Below are 15,354 nucleotides of genomic sequence, written 5' to 3'. Positions count from 1 at the left end.
CCAGAAATCTTCTTATAATAAAATAGTCTAACCCATTCCGAAACCATAACAATAAACACAAAGTAATTACTGTCAAGGTTATGGGTTATCATTTATTATCTTTTTTTTTTTTCAAAATTAAACAAACACTTGATTCTTAATGATTTGTATAGTCAATATCAAATCAGGGACTATGTCGACTTTCACCTTCAGAAGGATAAGTAAGCTCTGATAGAAATTGTGGAAATCGTTATCAATATAAGGAGGAAGAGCCAAAATATCCAATTTCTTGGCGCGAGCTTCATAAACATGAATGTGTCATCCATCAGGTCCATCACCTCAAACCCCAAACAAAAGAATAATCAAAACAATGGAATGAAAAGGAAGGATCGGCTCCAAAGAAGGCGTACCATCTGCAGGCAAGGTCATGGAGTCGGTTTTTTTGGGATTATTTCCATTGATTTTCTTGAAAAAGGAAAAACTATCAACGGCGAACTTATTGCAACGTTTGAGCGAAGAAATCAAGCAAGAACGACTGCATTTGGCTAAGAAGAAAGTATTGTTTCAACAAGACAATGCACTAGATCACACATCCGTTATTGCAATGGCCAAAATTAATGAATCAAGGTTTGATTTGCTATCTCATTCACCATATTCGCCAGATTTAGCATCCTCGGATTGTTTTCTGATCCCAGACTTGAAAAAATGGCTCGTAGTCAAAGATGTTTCAAAAATAAAGAGGTGATGTCGACAGGGCTATTTTGAGAAGTCTTACTATAAAATTTTGTTTGATTATGTTAAAAAATAAATATATTCTTTCCCAAAATTTTGTGTTTTCTTTGTTGGGTCAGGTACGTTTCATATTTGTCAAAAATTTTGGGACAATATAGATTGAGAAACCTGAGGTAACACTATAAATAAAAACAAACTTTTCAACTACAAAACGATTTTATTGAAGAAATATATATGACAAAAATACTCAAATATATAAAATATACTTGTTTGGATATTTTTTCCATTTACAATGATCAATACGACTCATCATCCGAATTATAATTATCATTGATATAATTATTTTGAGTATTGCATCCGCATCCTTGCTGTGGCCCTAAAAACTTCATCTTTATTAAAATATTTCACTTCATCAATAAGAATCAATAATAAGATAGAATCATACAAATTTACAACCGAGCGGAAGGTCATAACAAGGATATATTGAAAAATTCTTAGCATACTAAAGGACCAAACATATTCTCCTCTTAATTGGATACATTTATTACAGCGAACATTTCAAAAAAAAATGTTTCTTCTTGATCTGCAAACCAGACCTCTACAACTTTTATTACCTCCTCGTTGGAAGAAAATTTACGACCTTTTAAACTTGTTTTTCAATTGAGATAAGAGATGATAGTCGAACGGAGCCAAATATGGTGAATAAGGGGGGTTTTCTAGTAATTCAAACCCCAAATCACGAATTTATTGCACTGAAACATGAGATTTGTGTGCAGGGGCGTCGTCCTGCAAAAACAAAACACCTTTGGATAGATTTCCGCATCTTTTCGTCGTTTAAGTTTTTCCCGTAGGGTGATCAGTAATGTCGAATAGAAATCTCCAATTATTTTTCTACCCTTATCCAAAAAATCAATCATGATTACTCCATGGCAATCCCAAAAAACTGTAGCAAGAACTTTTCCAGCAGATTTTTGGACACGAAACTTCTTAGGTCTTGGAGAACCAGAGTGACACCATTCCTTCGATTGTTGCTTTGTTTCTGGATCGTAGAAATGTACCCAAGTCTCATCCATAGTAACAATTAAGAAGTCTACATCGTTTTCAAATCGAGCACAGATCGAACTCGATGCCTCTACCCTTGCACGCTTTGGTCAACACTGGCCTTCCCAATCGGTCATCATCTTTAATGGAAAATTTACGTCTTTTGAAGCTTGCAGTCCAATTTTTCACGGTCGCATACGAAGGACATTGATCACCAAGGGTATTTAGCATATCTTCGTAAATCTGCTTACCTCTTAACCCTTTTAATACAGGGTGGTGACTCGATACTCCAATTTTTCGATTTTCACTATATCGGTGGACATCTTTTTTATTTTAATTCATTGCGTAAGTCTGGTTTACTTTTTTGACGTCAAACTTTACACTTACACTTCTATTAAGTTATTGTTCGTTGCTATGGTAACGCAATATTTTGTTTATGCATGGAACTGGTCTAGGCTAACCAGATGTCAATACATCCTCATAGAAAAAGAAAGGACAAGATTTCAAACGAAACAAATATAAAAGAGTTCATTACTTTTTTTTATTCTTATTGCTCTAGCTCTCACATAGGTTGAACTTCTACATTTTCAACTATATTAACACCAATATTCAATGAGAAATCAGGAAACTAGTTAATTACAAGCTGGACAAAAATCATCGGTTCACAAGCTTTCAAGTTTTGAAAGAGGCCACAATGAAACCACCCTTGATACTCAGGATATCTTTAGATTGAGACACTTGGAGTAGACAGAGCGAAGCCTCTGTTACAAAACATTAGCACTAGAATGACAACACGTTCTGACAACACAATTAAAAATGTCAAAACTTATGATAGCAATGTCAGATGTGACATATCCACATCTCAAGAATTAAGTAGCAAACCTCGTAGCATACAGCCTGTAGAAATTCAAATATGTAATTATGAAAAATACATTACCTGCTCTTGGTTTACAGTCACAATACTGTTCTTCTTCAAGACCTCCTTGCGATCCATAATAAGAGTACAATGACTTCATTGTCGTATCCATTGGTTGCTGATATCTACTGTAATCAGGAGTTGATGATTTTGTGGACGTTTGATAAGTGGCTGTAAAAAAAATTCGTATTATTATTATTAAGTATATGCATCAATAATTTTTTCAATCCACTAACCTGTTTTGTTAAATGTTTGCGATCTGCGCTGTTGCTTCGATCTTCGTACACAAACTACGAATGTAAAAAAAGAAATTAGTAGAACCTTTCCTCAGTAATTGATACCCTTCGAAGTACACACGTATATGTTACGAACCAAGACCATTTAAACAGCTACAATGCGTTGTAGATCAGAACATCCACAACACGACGTGGACGACCACGTATGATATTTGCCAGAATACGGTAAAAAATCTTCACCGGTTTCTGGCAAATCTTAAACGCTCCGAACGCGTTTCGGTGAACGACAACGTTGCGTTATGGATGTTTTGAAAGATCCACGGTTTCTTATTGGGAACGTAGCAATGAAACACCAAAGTAGACTAACTAACTCAAATTGACGTTGATAGAAATATTGAATTCTAAAACTTATGAATTAAAATTTTTACAAGAACTCATACAATTCAAAACTACCGAAAATCTTGATTATTTCCCAGACGATGAATACACAAGTGTTTGAAAGCTCGGAAAATATATTAAAGTTAGTCCACTTTTGTGTTTCATTGCCACGTTCCCAATAAAACTAATTTTAAAACAGAAAAGGCCTAAAATCATGAACATTTGGAAACATTACAATATCAAAAGGTCTAATAAATAAGAAATTATTTGACGCTGCTTCACGCGACACCAATCTATATACCGGAAAGTAAAAAACAAAGAAAATACTAGAAAACGCCGCAAACGAAATCCCCAAATGGTACAAAAACATGGAAGATAGAAAAAACTAGCAGAAAAAGTGAGGAAATAGGAAGTTGTGGTGGGAAATTCACGAGAAGTTATACTCATAGATTATGGGGACTAATCCACCCCAATAAAAGGATCTAGAGATGTTTCCAGCGCAATTAAGCCCCATTAAAGTTGTATTAACACGGATTATTACGTTTGCCTTGGTAACAAAAGAACATAATGTTGGAGGAGTAAGCGTTAAATATCCGTAACACCAGCAGAGATAAACTAAGACGAAACGGAACCACAAAAAGTATTGGGCAGGACAGAAAAACTATCCGAGGAGCTGGAAACAAGTCCGAACGAATTTGAGAGAGCCCAAGAAATATGCCAAAGAAGACGTCAGGACTAGAACTTGAGTTAACCCACATGAGATTGAAACAGTAGTTCTGTAATTCATAATCAAATGCCGATTAGTACTTTTCGACCAAGCGATCGACCAACTATGACGACAATGGAACTAAACCTCCCGGCCAAACATGAATATATCGGAATGACAGTCAAGGAATGTTCTTAGCAGTGATCCGTGGCTTTTGGTCCGGATTGGTGTCTGTTAGTAATGGTTATTCAAGTACTTACTCTGGTCCGAATTATTACAGCGAGCATTTGGACTTGAAACTTGTCTACCAGCAGGATCTGGGGAAATCGTTTAATATACAAAATTGCAGTTAAAAATAACGCTTATTATGGATAGTACCTGATTGAGTTCCATTCAGTAAATCGTTTCCAGCTAAAGAAGAAGACTTCAATGGTTGAAACTCTAAATTAATACAAAATTTGTTAATTATTATCATCATCACATAACTATTATGATTGATTTTAAACTTATAACTTACTGGTTCTATCAAGACGACTAGTTTGACCGAACGGCGAACCTGGTACTTGTCGATTAGCAGGATCTGTAAAAATAATTTTATGAAGTGATAAATTATAATTGTACTGACCAATGGATACCTGATTTAGTTCCGTTAAGTAGGCCTTTGCCAGTTAACGAAGAAGACGCCAGTGCTTTGAAATCAAAATCAAAATATGAGAACACCAAATCAATATAACGGAAATAATTTTTTATTCGAGACGAATATGACAAAAATATTTCTTTCTACGTAAAGAGCAAAATAATCAATGCATAGAGTCGATTCCACACTCTATTTTGGCTTTATGTCACTCATAATTACATATTTATCCCTAGCACAGAATCATTTACTAACCTATCGTACTCGGGGTCGAAGCTGAAGCTGATGAGAAATCGAAGCTTCCACAGCATTTGTTGTAATCAGCTTGAAGCTGCCCTGGGTTGCATTATCTAGTACATGAAGCTGATTTGAGCGATTTCATATTTTTGTCTTCAAGTGCTTGGTAGCAAATTATTACATGTTTGCACAATGGAAGTATTTTCTGAACTATCAGATTATAATCAATATTTAACAGCTCTGAAGTGCTTTAGTGTAAAAAACATTAAAAATATGTTGGCGGCTATTTTAGCTTCTTTTTCGTTTAGAACACAATGAAGTGACAAGAAAAGATGATCATTTTGAAACATTTTTGAGATACTGTAACTATTATAAATATAAAAGAGTAATTTAAATGATACCTTGCATATTGAAAGATCTATCTCTATTGAAAGTCTGTTGTTGGGGAGCTGAAAATTTATTTCTCAAAATCGGACAAAGGACTTCTCTTCTGGAAGATTTAGAACGTTGAGCAGCTGATGTATTGAAGCTCTGAAATCAAAACTATTATATAGCTTTTGCTCGATCTTGGATCTGAATAAATAACATGGTCCTGACTCGATGGGGAATGTTGAGGATTATCTTGTTGTAAGAGTACCCGCTTTCTGTTAACTAAACGCATCACCATCACCATTTACTTTGATATTAATAGCTCGACCATCTGGAAGGATTTTAAAATCAACAGACTTCCTGCTCGAATCAATCTTTCTTTGCTACGGGTTTTGGGAATTGTACTTTGTCTATAAATCCATTTATCAAGTAACTGTTTACTCGTTTCTTGGTTAAGTCGTGTGGCACTATTCGACAACTTTCATAGATCTTATTTAATGATTTCGAATGGATAATATCTCACGTCAGTGGAGGATCTGATCACGACAGATCTTCAAGCGACAAATCTCTACTATAGAAAAGATTAAACCCAGCGTACTGCATAGTCAATAAACAGAAAGAGAATGAATAAAAAATATCAATCTTCATAGAATTAAGAAAAGTTTCTAGTCAAAAGTAAGGTTTCGTATAATAGGGCACTATTAGATGTCTTCCAATAACTTCTACCCACCAAAAGTTGTCTCTAAGAATATTCCCTGTTATTAGATCATAATAATACGTTTCATTTAGTTGGAAAGTATCTTCTGTGTATGTATGGATTTGGGATCTCGTATACACTGCGACCCAAAGGATCTATTGTAACCCCCTTGCTGCGATACTGGAAGACCCAGTATTCACGACTGATCCATCAAACCCACTCCCTTCAAAAAGTTTAGAATGTGAGATTGAATTAATTTCGAGACTTCTGCGTCTTCATAGTGCTTCTAGCTCATGTGGTATTTTATTTTGTTATTGGATTGTGACCTTTTGATCTTCACAATTCATCGATGACCTCCCATGAGGAATGATCAGTATTTTTATCTTCTCAGGATTTCTGTCATCATTTTTCAAAATTGAAGAATATTATCTATCATGTATGTAACGGAGGAAATATATTAATTAAAAGTTAATTAGTTAGATTATTGCCATAACTTCAAAATTAATTGGCCATAACTAATATAAAAATGAATTTTCAACTACTAACATTATCTAATACAGATTCCTTCATAATCTCTTTATATAGTCTTGCCGAATTTGTATGTTTGGTTAATTCCGCAAACTGCAATTGTTCAATTTCTTTCCGCAGTTGATTTATTTCCTGCTGCGCTATTTCCAATTTCTCTTGCATTCTATTAGTTATCGATAATTTTTCTTCAGAACTCAATGGACACGAACAAATAACTAAAATAGAGTACCAAGAATTATTTCCAGTTGAAACATTTTGTGTTAAGTGAGGTTATCTAGTATCGTGTACTACATTTGAAGGATCATTCGGACATGCGAGTGTTTCTTCTGTTTTTTTTTTATTTTGCGAGATGTTTGTGGAATGTAAAATGTGATGATTATGAAAATAAACAAGCGAGAAGCTTCGTATCGCAGATTTAGAGATTTTGCTAGCATTAAGTACCCAAACTTAACAATGTGTACAAACAAGATGTGTAAATAGTTATTTGTATGCCAAGGACCGAAAGTGCTTTGTTAGTATTTCAGCCGCGGCGTACACAACATTTTTTTTGACCACGCGTAAGAATGTAACAAGAATTCTATTTTATTTTCTCTGGTCAAAGTTTTTTTTTGCAGTGTACCCTTTGTTTTGTTTCTTCAGGAAATTTATGAATTTAGACCAAACTTCGGATAAAACAAATAATTTCAGAAAATTGAAAATTTAAGGTTATGCAAATTCATCTAAATTAAACTGTCAACTGTCAACTGTCAACATTGAAGTGGCTACTCCAGTGCGTCCCGAAAGTGTTTTGCTGTCACTTTCACTACATGGAACAATCAAAACGCAGCTTTCGGTATGTAAATGAATACAAAACTAACAACTTTCAGATGGCGTCATCTAAAAATAAAATTAAAACCATAAGATCGACTTATAGAGTAAAGGATTCAATGGGCATTTTCCATAAATCAGTAGTTGAAATTCTTAGTTTTGGAAATCTAGTTTCATCATCCTTAAGGTTAATTTTTCTACAAGCCAAAATGAAAGATATCTGTGTAACAATCGCAAGATGTCCCCTGAACTGTGATTAGAATTAGAAGTTTCAGCGGGGTTCATGATAGAATTAAAAAAAAAATGATATGAAGTTAACTTCCCCATACTATTAATTAAAAATTAATACTAGGTCTTGTCCACCAAAAGGAAATTGATGAATTTTATGTTGGCAACACGTGTTTGTGTTTTATGTTGTCGAAAAAATTCTAAATAAAATGTCGGTAACCGCGTTATGACTTTTGTCGATAATAAAGGAATTTTTATGATAGTGTGGACGATTGCTTGACGTTGACAATCTCATTGAGATATTAATTTGTTCATATCATACTTAAAGTATACCAAGAGACTCAAGATATCTACTAGAGCTCTAATCAAATACATTGATGGAGTAAACGAAATATTGAAAAGTAAAAATTACATATTTAAAACAGATTTTATTACTGGGATTTATTTTTTTAAATTCTGAGCTGACAAAACAGAGAAACTATTCAATCCCTGCATTAATTTCCACAATATTTATTAGTACAATTCCTCCATTGTTTGTTTTTCATTTTGATATTAGGCAACCCAATATTTATACTTTTGAATTAAGTCAAAATTTCTGGAAACGTTCGTGATATTCTTAATGAACACACTGTTTACACCACCACTACACCAACATCAAGTTATCGTCTTCAGAGTTTACTTTCAATCTTAAGAAATATGGGCACAAATATCAACAATCTGCTAAACAAATATCGGACAGACGAAGTAACAAGTACCGGGAAACCAAAACATGTAGATCTAACCAAAAGATGACGACATACCAACCAGGCAGTATTAAGAATATTTGAGAAAAAAATTATTAAAAGAATATTGGATTGAACGAAGCAGATTGGACAATCCGAAACAATAGAGGACTAGGCAACTCTCCTATTAATTAAAGCCCAAAGCTGAGATGGATGGTCACTTTTAAAGAATAGAGGATGTCTAAAAGAGCCTCCTTCTTCTTCTGTTATATTTCAATGGATGTATACAATCACATTTATCAGATTTCTTCTCAAAATTCTTCGGTGGATCCACATCTCAAATGCCTCCAATCTATACATGGTATTAATTTTCAGTGTCCAGCCTTCCATAACGTACCATACGAGTATTTTATGAATCTCATTCTGATGTTCAAACTCAAAGTTCGTAAACACGTTTTTGAATTCAATGAATGAGCTTCTTGCTTTGTCTATTCGGCACTTGGTCTCTACGTCTGACGACCAGTCTTCATGACCATGGATGTCAAAATATACAGCAGTAGAAAAAGATGCAGACCCCGCATCACATGGACTGATCAAGATTTACAAACAATGAATGTGAGAGGATGGTGTAGTTTGGAGGCGAATTATCAAGAAGACCAAAGCTCACATCGATGGTAAGGTGGTGTTCTTTTGAGACAAAAAAATGTAACAGCTACTAGTTTGAGATCATCAATCGAAGACATGTTTGCCAACTGAAGCTGTTGATTTTCAGAGAGCTGCAAATACGTACAGAAGTTGTTAAATATCGCAATGGAAACCAAGCTTAACAGAGAAATGTAGGAAAAAAATCTACGAATAATTTATAATAAGATGAGAATTGAATTTGGAACAATATACTTAGTATAGGTAGAAATTAAACCTGAGATCTATCGACCTACAGCTCAGACTCTATTTGTGAGATATTTAACTCATACCATACCTTCTTTTTGTTTTCTTTCTTCCTCTTCTTTTCTAAGTTGTTCGCAATTACACGAAATAACAGCTAAAAGATAATGAAAGCAGTTGTTTCGAATTTCAAATGATTTTTAATTACTTACGTTTTATTTCAGAATCCGAATATTGACAACTACAATCTAAAAAAATTGATTAAAATTTATGTATTGTTATCAATTTTTATATCCACGTAGACAGAACTAAATTATTAAAAGCTACATTTAATTATTTAAATAAAACAATTGGAAATATTAAAACATTACATTAATATTACCTACAAGGGGCTGCTTTTTTTCACCCCCTTCCTTCTGTTCCTCTTCTTTCTGTTCCTCGTCCTTTTGTTCTTCTTCTTTCTGCTCCTCTTCCTTCTGTACCTCTTCATCAACTTTCTCAGGAGGCGAATCTGCATCTTCAACTTTTTCTTCATCAACTTCTTCTGTTTTTGGAGGATTCTGGTCTTCTTCCGGATTGATCTCCTCTTCTTTACCCTTTTCTTCTGATTGACTTCCGTCTATTGTTTGAGTTTCTTCTGTTTGATTTTCTTCTTTTGGACAAGTACAACACTTTTTTGGCTTTATATCTGTAGGACACGGACATTTTTCTTCTGTTTGACTTTCACGATTAACCTTTATTTAACAAAAATTGATTGAAATTTTTTGTAGTAAATACTCATAGAGTTTACGCACTATTTCACCTGATTTGGATCCGTTTTTTGACTCTTTCAACGACTGGTCTGAACCAGTAGGACATTTTTTACAAATCGGTGCTCTCGATGGTAAGCACAACTTACATTCAGGATGACATAACTTACTTTCCTTCTCCTCTTCATTCGCTGTTAAAATTACGCGAAATCATCGATTGATTAATTTTTAAATAATGATAATTTACCTTTTTCGTCGCATTTTTCACATTTAGGATTTTTTTGTGGATTATACGCTTTGCAATCCTTGTGACACGATCTTCCTTCTTCTAATTTATCTTCTTTTGATGTATTCCCTTGCGAATTACAGGGAGCTTTACAATCACTTGACGTCGTCGAATCTTCTTTTGGCAAAGAGAATTGTAATTTACATGGTGCTTTACAATCAATTGTTGAATCTTCTATTTGTGGATTTGATTTTTCGTTGAAGGTGTTCATTAATTTCGTAGACGCCTGGATGAACTTCACCATACTGTCCATCATACATTTCCAGGCCTGAAGCTCGTCCACTTCGCATGGTTTGCATATTTCGTTAGTCATATCTGACTATTTTTTGTTGCACTACGAATTTCGAAATCGTTTGTACATGTCAAAATTTTGACGTGGCACGTCTGTTTGTATAACTGTTGGTAAAACTGTTGGAATAACTGTTGGTATGACTGTATTTATGTCAAACGTCACTTTTTAATTTGATAGGCTTGTTCCAGACGACTGTCTATAACTAGTTGATCATGTACGTAATAGAAGTCCGTAGAAAGATTCTTGAGCAAAGAAATAAGGTTTGGATGCATTGAATTCAGTTATACTGGAAAATTTATTGAATTCAAATGAAGAATTAGCCTCTAGTGAGCAAAATTAACCAGCTAGCTAATAGATTTCAAAGTAAAAACTGGAAAGAATGACTAGGAGTTGAAGAAATGCACGCAATCGTAGAGCTAGACAGTTGATAGAAAATTATTTTTCTACGAAAGGAAATTATCCAAAAATAATCGAAAATATACATTTTATGATCAAATAGAATTAAAGATTCGAGTTTAAGAAACCTCAAACGTGAGATCAGAAACCTGTGCTGCAATGCTTTATCCAATAGTTGAGTATGAGCATGGCAAAGAATTTCTTCAAATAAGTATGATAAAACATGGAGAATCGACTGGTTTTGTCGAGAAATCTACTACAAATAAGATATTGACTACCAAAAATGTGTTGGAATATGTTCTGATGGAGGATGTTCAACGGAAACAAAGGACTTGTAGCTGTAGCATTAGATCAACAGCAACCAATGTGATTTACACCCATTTCATGATCCATACAGAAGCACTGGTCGCTGAAACTTACCAGTTTGAACTAAGACACGAAATATATGCTTACCTGAAGGGTGAAAACCATGTTAACAGCGAAAATTTTATTGATAAGGGCAAATAATTGTAAGGGAAATATTCTAAGTCTGTCAACCAAAGTGGAAGGTTTATCGGGGACTTTTATGGCCGAAGGTGATTACATATGTTTTCCGGCATTGAAATAGTTCACTGAAAAAAATGATTTGTCTGTATAAAACGAGTTTAAAGACGTATTTTCCCATCGACACACTCAAAAAATTGTCAAACAGAAACTAAGCGTTGAAACGAATGTGCAAATATACTTCCCAACTTAACTTGATACGTGCTGACATCTTCAGGTTGAGATCGGTAACTTTTAAAACAACCCTCGTACTCATTAAATTATTTTTGTGGTAATATAGACGTGAAATACTTTACTGTATAGTATCAACATATCTCTAGCCGTCCCTTTCCTTGACTATTTTCAAATATTTGTCCATGGTGGAATATACAAGAAAAACATCAATTATTATGGTGTAAAAACATTTATTTGGAAAAAATTAGGCTCAATTGAAAAAAATTGAAACAACTAAATCATCATAGAGTCATATTTTGATATTGCTTCCACGGTTGTTGCCTTTGATTGCACACATTCGGACAATTACTTTGACAAGGCTTTTGACACATTCCATCACAATTTTCGAATAATTGGGTATATTGTTGCTCAGGCTGGCCTCTACTATATAAAGATTGAACGTTCGGTGGATACATAGGAGCCTAAAATAAAAATAAGATAAGACATCATTAAAATGAATAAAAAAACATCTCATTCATTCATTTAATTATTGATTGAAGCACGTATTGATCCCATATTCATTAAGATGCCTTTCAATGATCACTTTGGATTGAATCTTGAATATCTTGAAAGATGGCAGAGTGAAGAAGCGAAAGGTTGTGCCTGGAGGAGGGAAATTATGCACAAGATATTGCATTGATTAATTTATTGATTTTTTAAGAAAACGTCTCTTTGAATCTCTGAACCGCCTGCTAGTGCTGCATGTAAAAACTTTCCTTCCAGTAATTGTTTTAATACAATGTTATATGTAAAAGGATTTAATGTACTTACTGAGGGATATTGTGAATAATTTTGATTGATTTGATATGGAGTTGGAGTCGTCGCGTTGAAATCATAAAAATCTTCATCGTAATTATCGCAATTAGGTTCTGGACATTCGCCTCCTTGTGTAACAGGACAAAAATTTCCTTGCTTCGAAGGACACTGCTAGAATTTAACGAATTCAAATATCATATTACTTACGATATCTATTCAGTTAAAATAAATAAATGTTGTTAGTTGTAATTTGATTTTATATATTTATAGAACCAGAGCTGATAAAATTCTCTATTATCCTTACTAATATCATAAATTTGGCGAACCAGAAGGGCCTTTAAAAACTTTATTGTTAAGTTTTACAGATGAGTCAAAGGTGAAGTTTCACTTCCATTATTTGGCGAACCAGAAGGGCCTTTAAAAACTTTATTGTTAAGTTTTACAGATGAGTCAAAGGTGAAGTTTCACTTCCATTATTTGGCGAACCAGAAGGGCCTTTAAAAACTTTATTGTTAAGTTTTACAGATGAGTCAAAGGTGAAGTTTCACTTCCATTATTTGGCGAACCAGAAGGGCCTTTAAAAACTTTATTGTTAAGTTTTACAGATGAGTCAAAGGTGAAGTTTCACTTCCATTATTTGGCGAACCAGAAGGGCCTTTAAAAACTTTATTGTTAAGTTTTACAGATGAGTCAAAGGTGAAGTTTCACTTCCATTATTTGGCGAACCAGAAGGGCCTTTAAAAACTTTCGTGTTAAGCTTTACAGATGAGTCAAAGTAATTTTTAAGCAGAATAAGAAAGTATAACTCTTGCTTTCAATCATATTGATTCATTTCTTTTGTAATGATCTCTGATACTTATTTAATGACTTCAATGCGAGCGAAGCCGCGGGTAAAACAAAGTATTTTTTATATTTTTGAAAATAATTCATTATATGTAATCAGCAACGATAAATTCGTGCTTTTTTGAGGGTACCGGTAACTTTTTATAGTAATAAATTAAAAATAAGTTTTTCATGAGTCCCCCTAGTACCTGTTTTGGAGGAACTAGTTCTCTAAATTCTGCTCCCAGTTGTTTTATCTCGTTCTCTTTTTCTTCTATTTTTCTGAGCAATTCTTTCATTTTAGCATCCTTTTGGGCAGATGTTAGTCCCTCTGGAAATATTAAATTTATTTATATTAAATTATTATTTTCTCTATTATCAATTCAGGTTTATTATCTTTCATATGTTGAAGCTTACCCGGTTTGAATTTTTCCATAACTTTACAACTTTCTTGCATGAAAGTGATGAGACTATCCCAAAAAGTGTCTGATAGATTTATATCATTGGCTTGCGCAGATTGATCCTTGAGGACCTTACATCGACAAGATTCGTCATTTGATGTCAGAGAACTGTGAGACGTTTGTGGTGGAGATGATTCTATAAAAAAATTAATGTTTTCTTGTTTATATTCAGAATTATATATTTGAAAATTGATGTGTTAATGAAGGGCTGTCCTTCGTTTTGTTGAAATTTTCAAATTTGGCGCTGTTAATCGAGCAGCATTTAAAGAATATCTTAGTCCCCATTAAAGTGATTCAATTGCACTTGGTTGACACTTCAGTGTCGCTTTCGAAAATTGTGCAGGCGTTAATTGGACAAATATTGAGTATTATTCTGCAGACGAAGAAAATGAAACCAGAGTCAACGAAAATAGAGAAACAGATTAATGCAGTAAAAACATGAACATTGGATTATGTTTTCACTATTTTTGGTAAAGAATAAATGAATTTTCATAATGACTAGTTACTCAGAGTTAAACTACCAGTATTTTGAGCTAATTTATAACCAATTTTCATGAGGCTCAAAGCAGATTTTGGCCACCCTGCATAACAGATAACTCGTAGATCCTTTCCTTTTTTAATCATTTGAGTTGCACTTTTCAAAATGCATTTCTTCTCTGCACAAATGCAGTTTTCATTTCCCATTCATAATTTTTGTTCACAAAGTTTCCTGTGGCTTTTCCAAATCGAATGCACTTTGCTGCATCTTGATCTCTCTCACTGCTCAGAAACTTTTAAGCTTTATGTGTTGATCTCTAAACTTCGGGAGCGACAAATAAAAAGTGAAATCAAATGGGTTTGTTTGGGACTAATGATTTGCTTTGAATTTTCCCTACTTGCTGTAAGACAACCCCAGATACTAATCTTATAAGCATATAAAAATATCAAGAAGTTTTATGAGTTAATAAATAAGAAGCTAAAAGCTTAGTGAGCTTACCAAGTTGTTGGTTTTCATTATATTTAAATTTTATCGCAATGCATTGAGCTGCAACAGGACAATCAGGATTAGACGGCATAACTTTCAATTTAGATTATATTTTCATAAAAGTCATAATTCTATTTGAAGTTCTAATGTCATTATTTCAATTAAATTTTTATATGCCTCTTATATAACAAGTCATAAGTTACAAGAAATTTTCACGATGAAAAAATTGATATACGTCAAAGAATAAGTACAAGACCATATTTAAACAACGTTGCCATACTTTAATAAAGTATGATAATTGGAGAAATATAATTAATAAACAATGAGGTTATGTTGTTTATTGTATACAAACATCAACGCTCATTCTGTAATTTGTTGAAACGTGTATTTTATCTCTTGTTTCAAAAGTTTCTACCAAGGACTCAGATGAATTCGATAAATGAAAACTGAACAATTAAATATAGATTTTAAATCGCCAAGTTACGCGTTTATAGGACAGTTCCACAATCTACGGTGCTGTATGATAGAAATATAGAGCTGACGTGAGTCAACAATGAACCAAAATCTGTTCACACGATTAAAGATGTAAGAGCAATTAAGTAAAGTAAACTAAAGCATAAAATCATCATTTCATAAATATAGCTCAACAATTTATATACGTTTTAAGTCCGTTTTAGATCAAAAACTGTCAATCAATTAATTCATACCTCTTCTTGGGATATCTTTGAAGTTCGCTCTTGAATCTTTCGAATGTATTTTCTTTTTTTGATCATATGC

At 33.5% G+C, this 15,354-nt stretch overlaps 2 protein-coding genes across 4 annotated transcripts; both read right to left on the bottom strand.

Moving 5' to 3' along the window:
- Positions 1–908: 908 nt before the first annotated feature.
- Positions 909–10,514, bottom strand: LOC130899381 (PH domain-containing protein DDB_G0287875-like). Of its 2 annotated transcripts, XM_057809292.1 has the most exons (14): positions 10,092–10,514; positions 9,890–10,035; positions 9,478–9,829; positions 9,308–9,343; positions 9,190–9,252; positions 6,472–6,668; positions 5,261–5,390; positions 4,624–4,677; positions 4,506–4,568; positions 4,367–4,429; positions 4,249–4,305; positions 2,905–2,958; positions 2,690–2,839; positions 909–1,087 (listed from the first exon to the last, which is right to left on the bottom strand). In XM_057809292.1, the coding sequence occupies exons 1-14, from the start codon at positions 10,441–10,443 to the stop codon at positions 1,008–1,010; spliced, it is 1,797 nt and encodes a 598-aa protein (XP_057665275.1). In that variant the 5' UTR covers positions 10,444–10,514; the 3' UTR covers positions 909–1,007. The 2 variants fall into 2 exon arrangements, with proteins under 2 accessions (XP_057665275.1, XP_057665277.1); XM_057809294.1 differs by lacking the exon at positions 4,624–4,677.
- Positions 10,515–11,745: 1,231 nt separating this feature from the next.
- On the bottom strand, positions 11,746–14,819 carry LOC130899421 (uncharacterized). Of its 2 annotated transcripts, none has more exons than XM_057809350.1 (5): positions 14,590–14,819; positions 13,570–13,749; positions 13,362–13,483; positions 12,346–12,501; positions 11,746–11,996 (listed from the first exon to the last, which is right to left on the bottom strand). In XM_057809350.1, the coding sequence occupies exons 1-5, from the start codon at positions 14,666–14,668 to the stop codon at positions 11,817–11,819; spliced, it is 717 nt and encodes a 238-aa protein (XP_057665333.1). In that variant the 5' UTR covers positions 14,669–14,819; the 3' UTR covers positions 11,746–11,816. The 2 variants fall into 2 exon arrangements, with proteins under 2 accessions (XP_057665333.1, XP_057665334.1); XM_057809351.1 differs by having other exon boundaries at positions 12,346–12,498.
- Between the last annotated feature and the right edge of the window lie 535 nt (positions 14,820–15,354).

Source organism: Diorhabda carinulata, chromosome 11 (genome assembly GCF_026250575.1).
Source record: "Diorhabda carinulata isolate Delta chromosome 11, icDioCari1.1, whole genome shotgun sequence".
NCBI lineage: Eukaryota > Metazoa > Arthropoda > Insecta > Coleoptera > Chrysomelidae > Diorhabda > Diorhabda carinulata.
Note: the sequence above shows the minus strand (reverse complement) of the source record. Positions and strands in the feature narration are given on the sequence as shown.

Coding starts and splice junctions, on each gene's coding strand:
- LOC130899421 (XM_057809350.1), bottom strand. CDS start 14,668: ATGCCGTCTAATCCTGATTGTCCTGTTGCAGCTCAATGCATTGCGATA. Junction 13,750..14,589: donor TAATGAAAACCAACAACTTG/GTAAGCTCACTA, acceptor ATTTTTTTATAG/AATCATCTCCACCACAAACG. Junction 11,997..12,345: donor ATTATTCACAATATCCCTCA/GTAAGTACATTA, acceptor TTTTTATTTTAG/GCTCCTATGTATCCACCGAA.
- LOC130899381 (XM_057809292.1), bottom strand. CDS start 10,443: ATGACTAACGAAATATGCAAACCATGCGAAGTGGACGAGCTTCAGGCC. Junction 9,344..9,477: donor AAAAAAGCAGCCCCTTGTAG/GTAATATTAATG, acceptor CAATTTTTTTAG/ATTGTAGTTGTCAATATTCG. Junction 5,391..6,471: donor AGGAATCTGTATTAGATAAT/GTTAGTAGTTGA, acceptor TTTTGATTTCAG/AGCTTCAATACATCAGCTGC.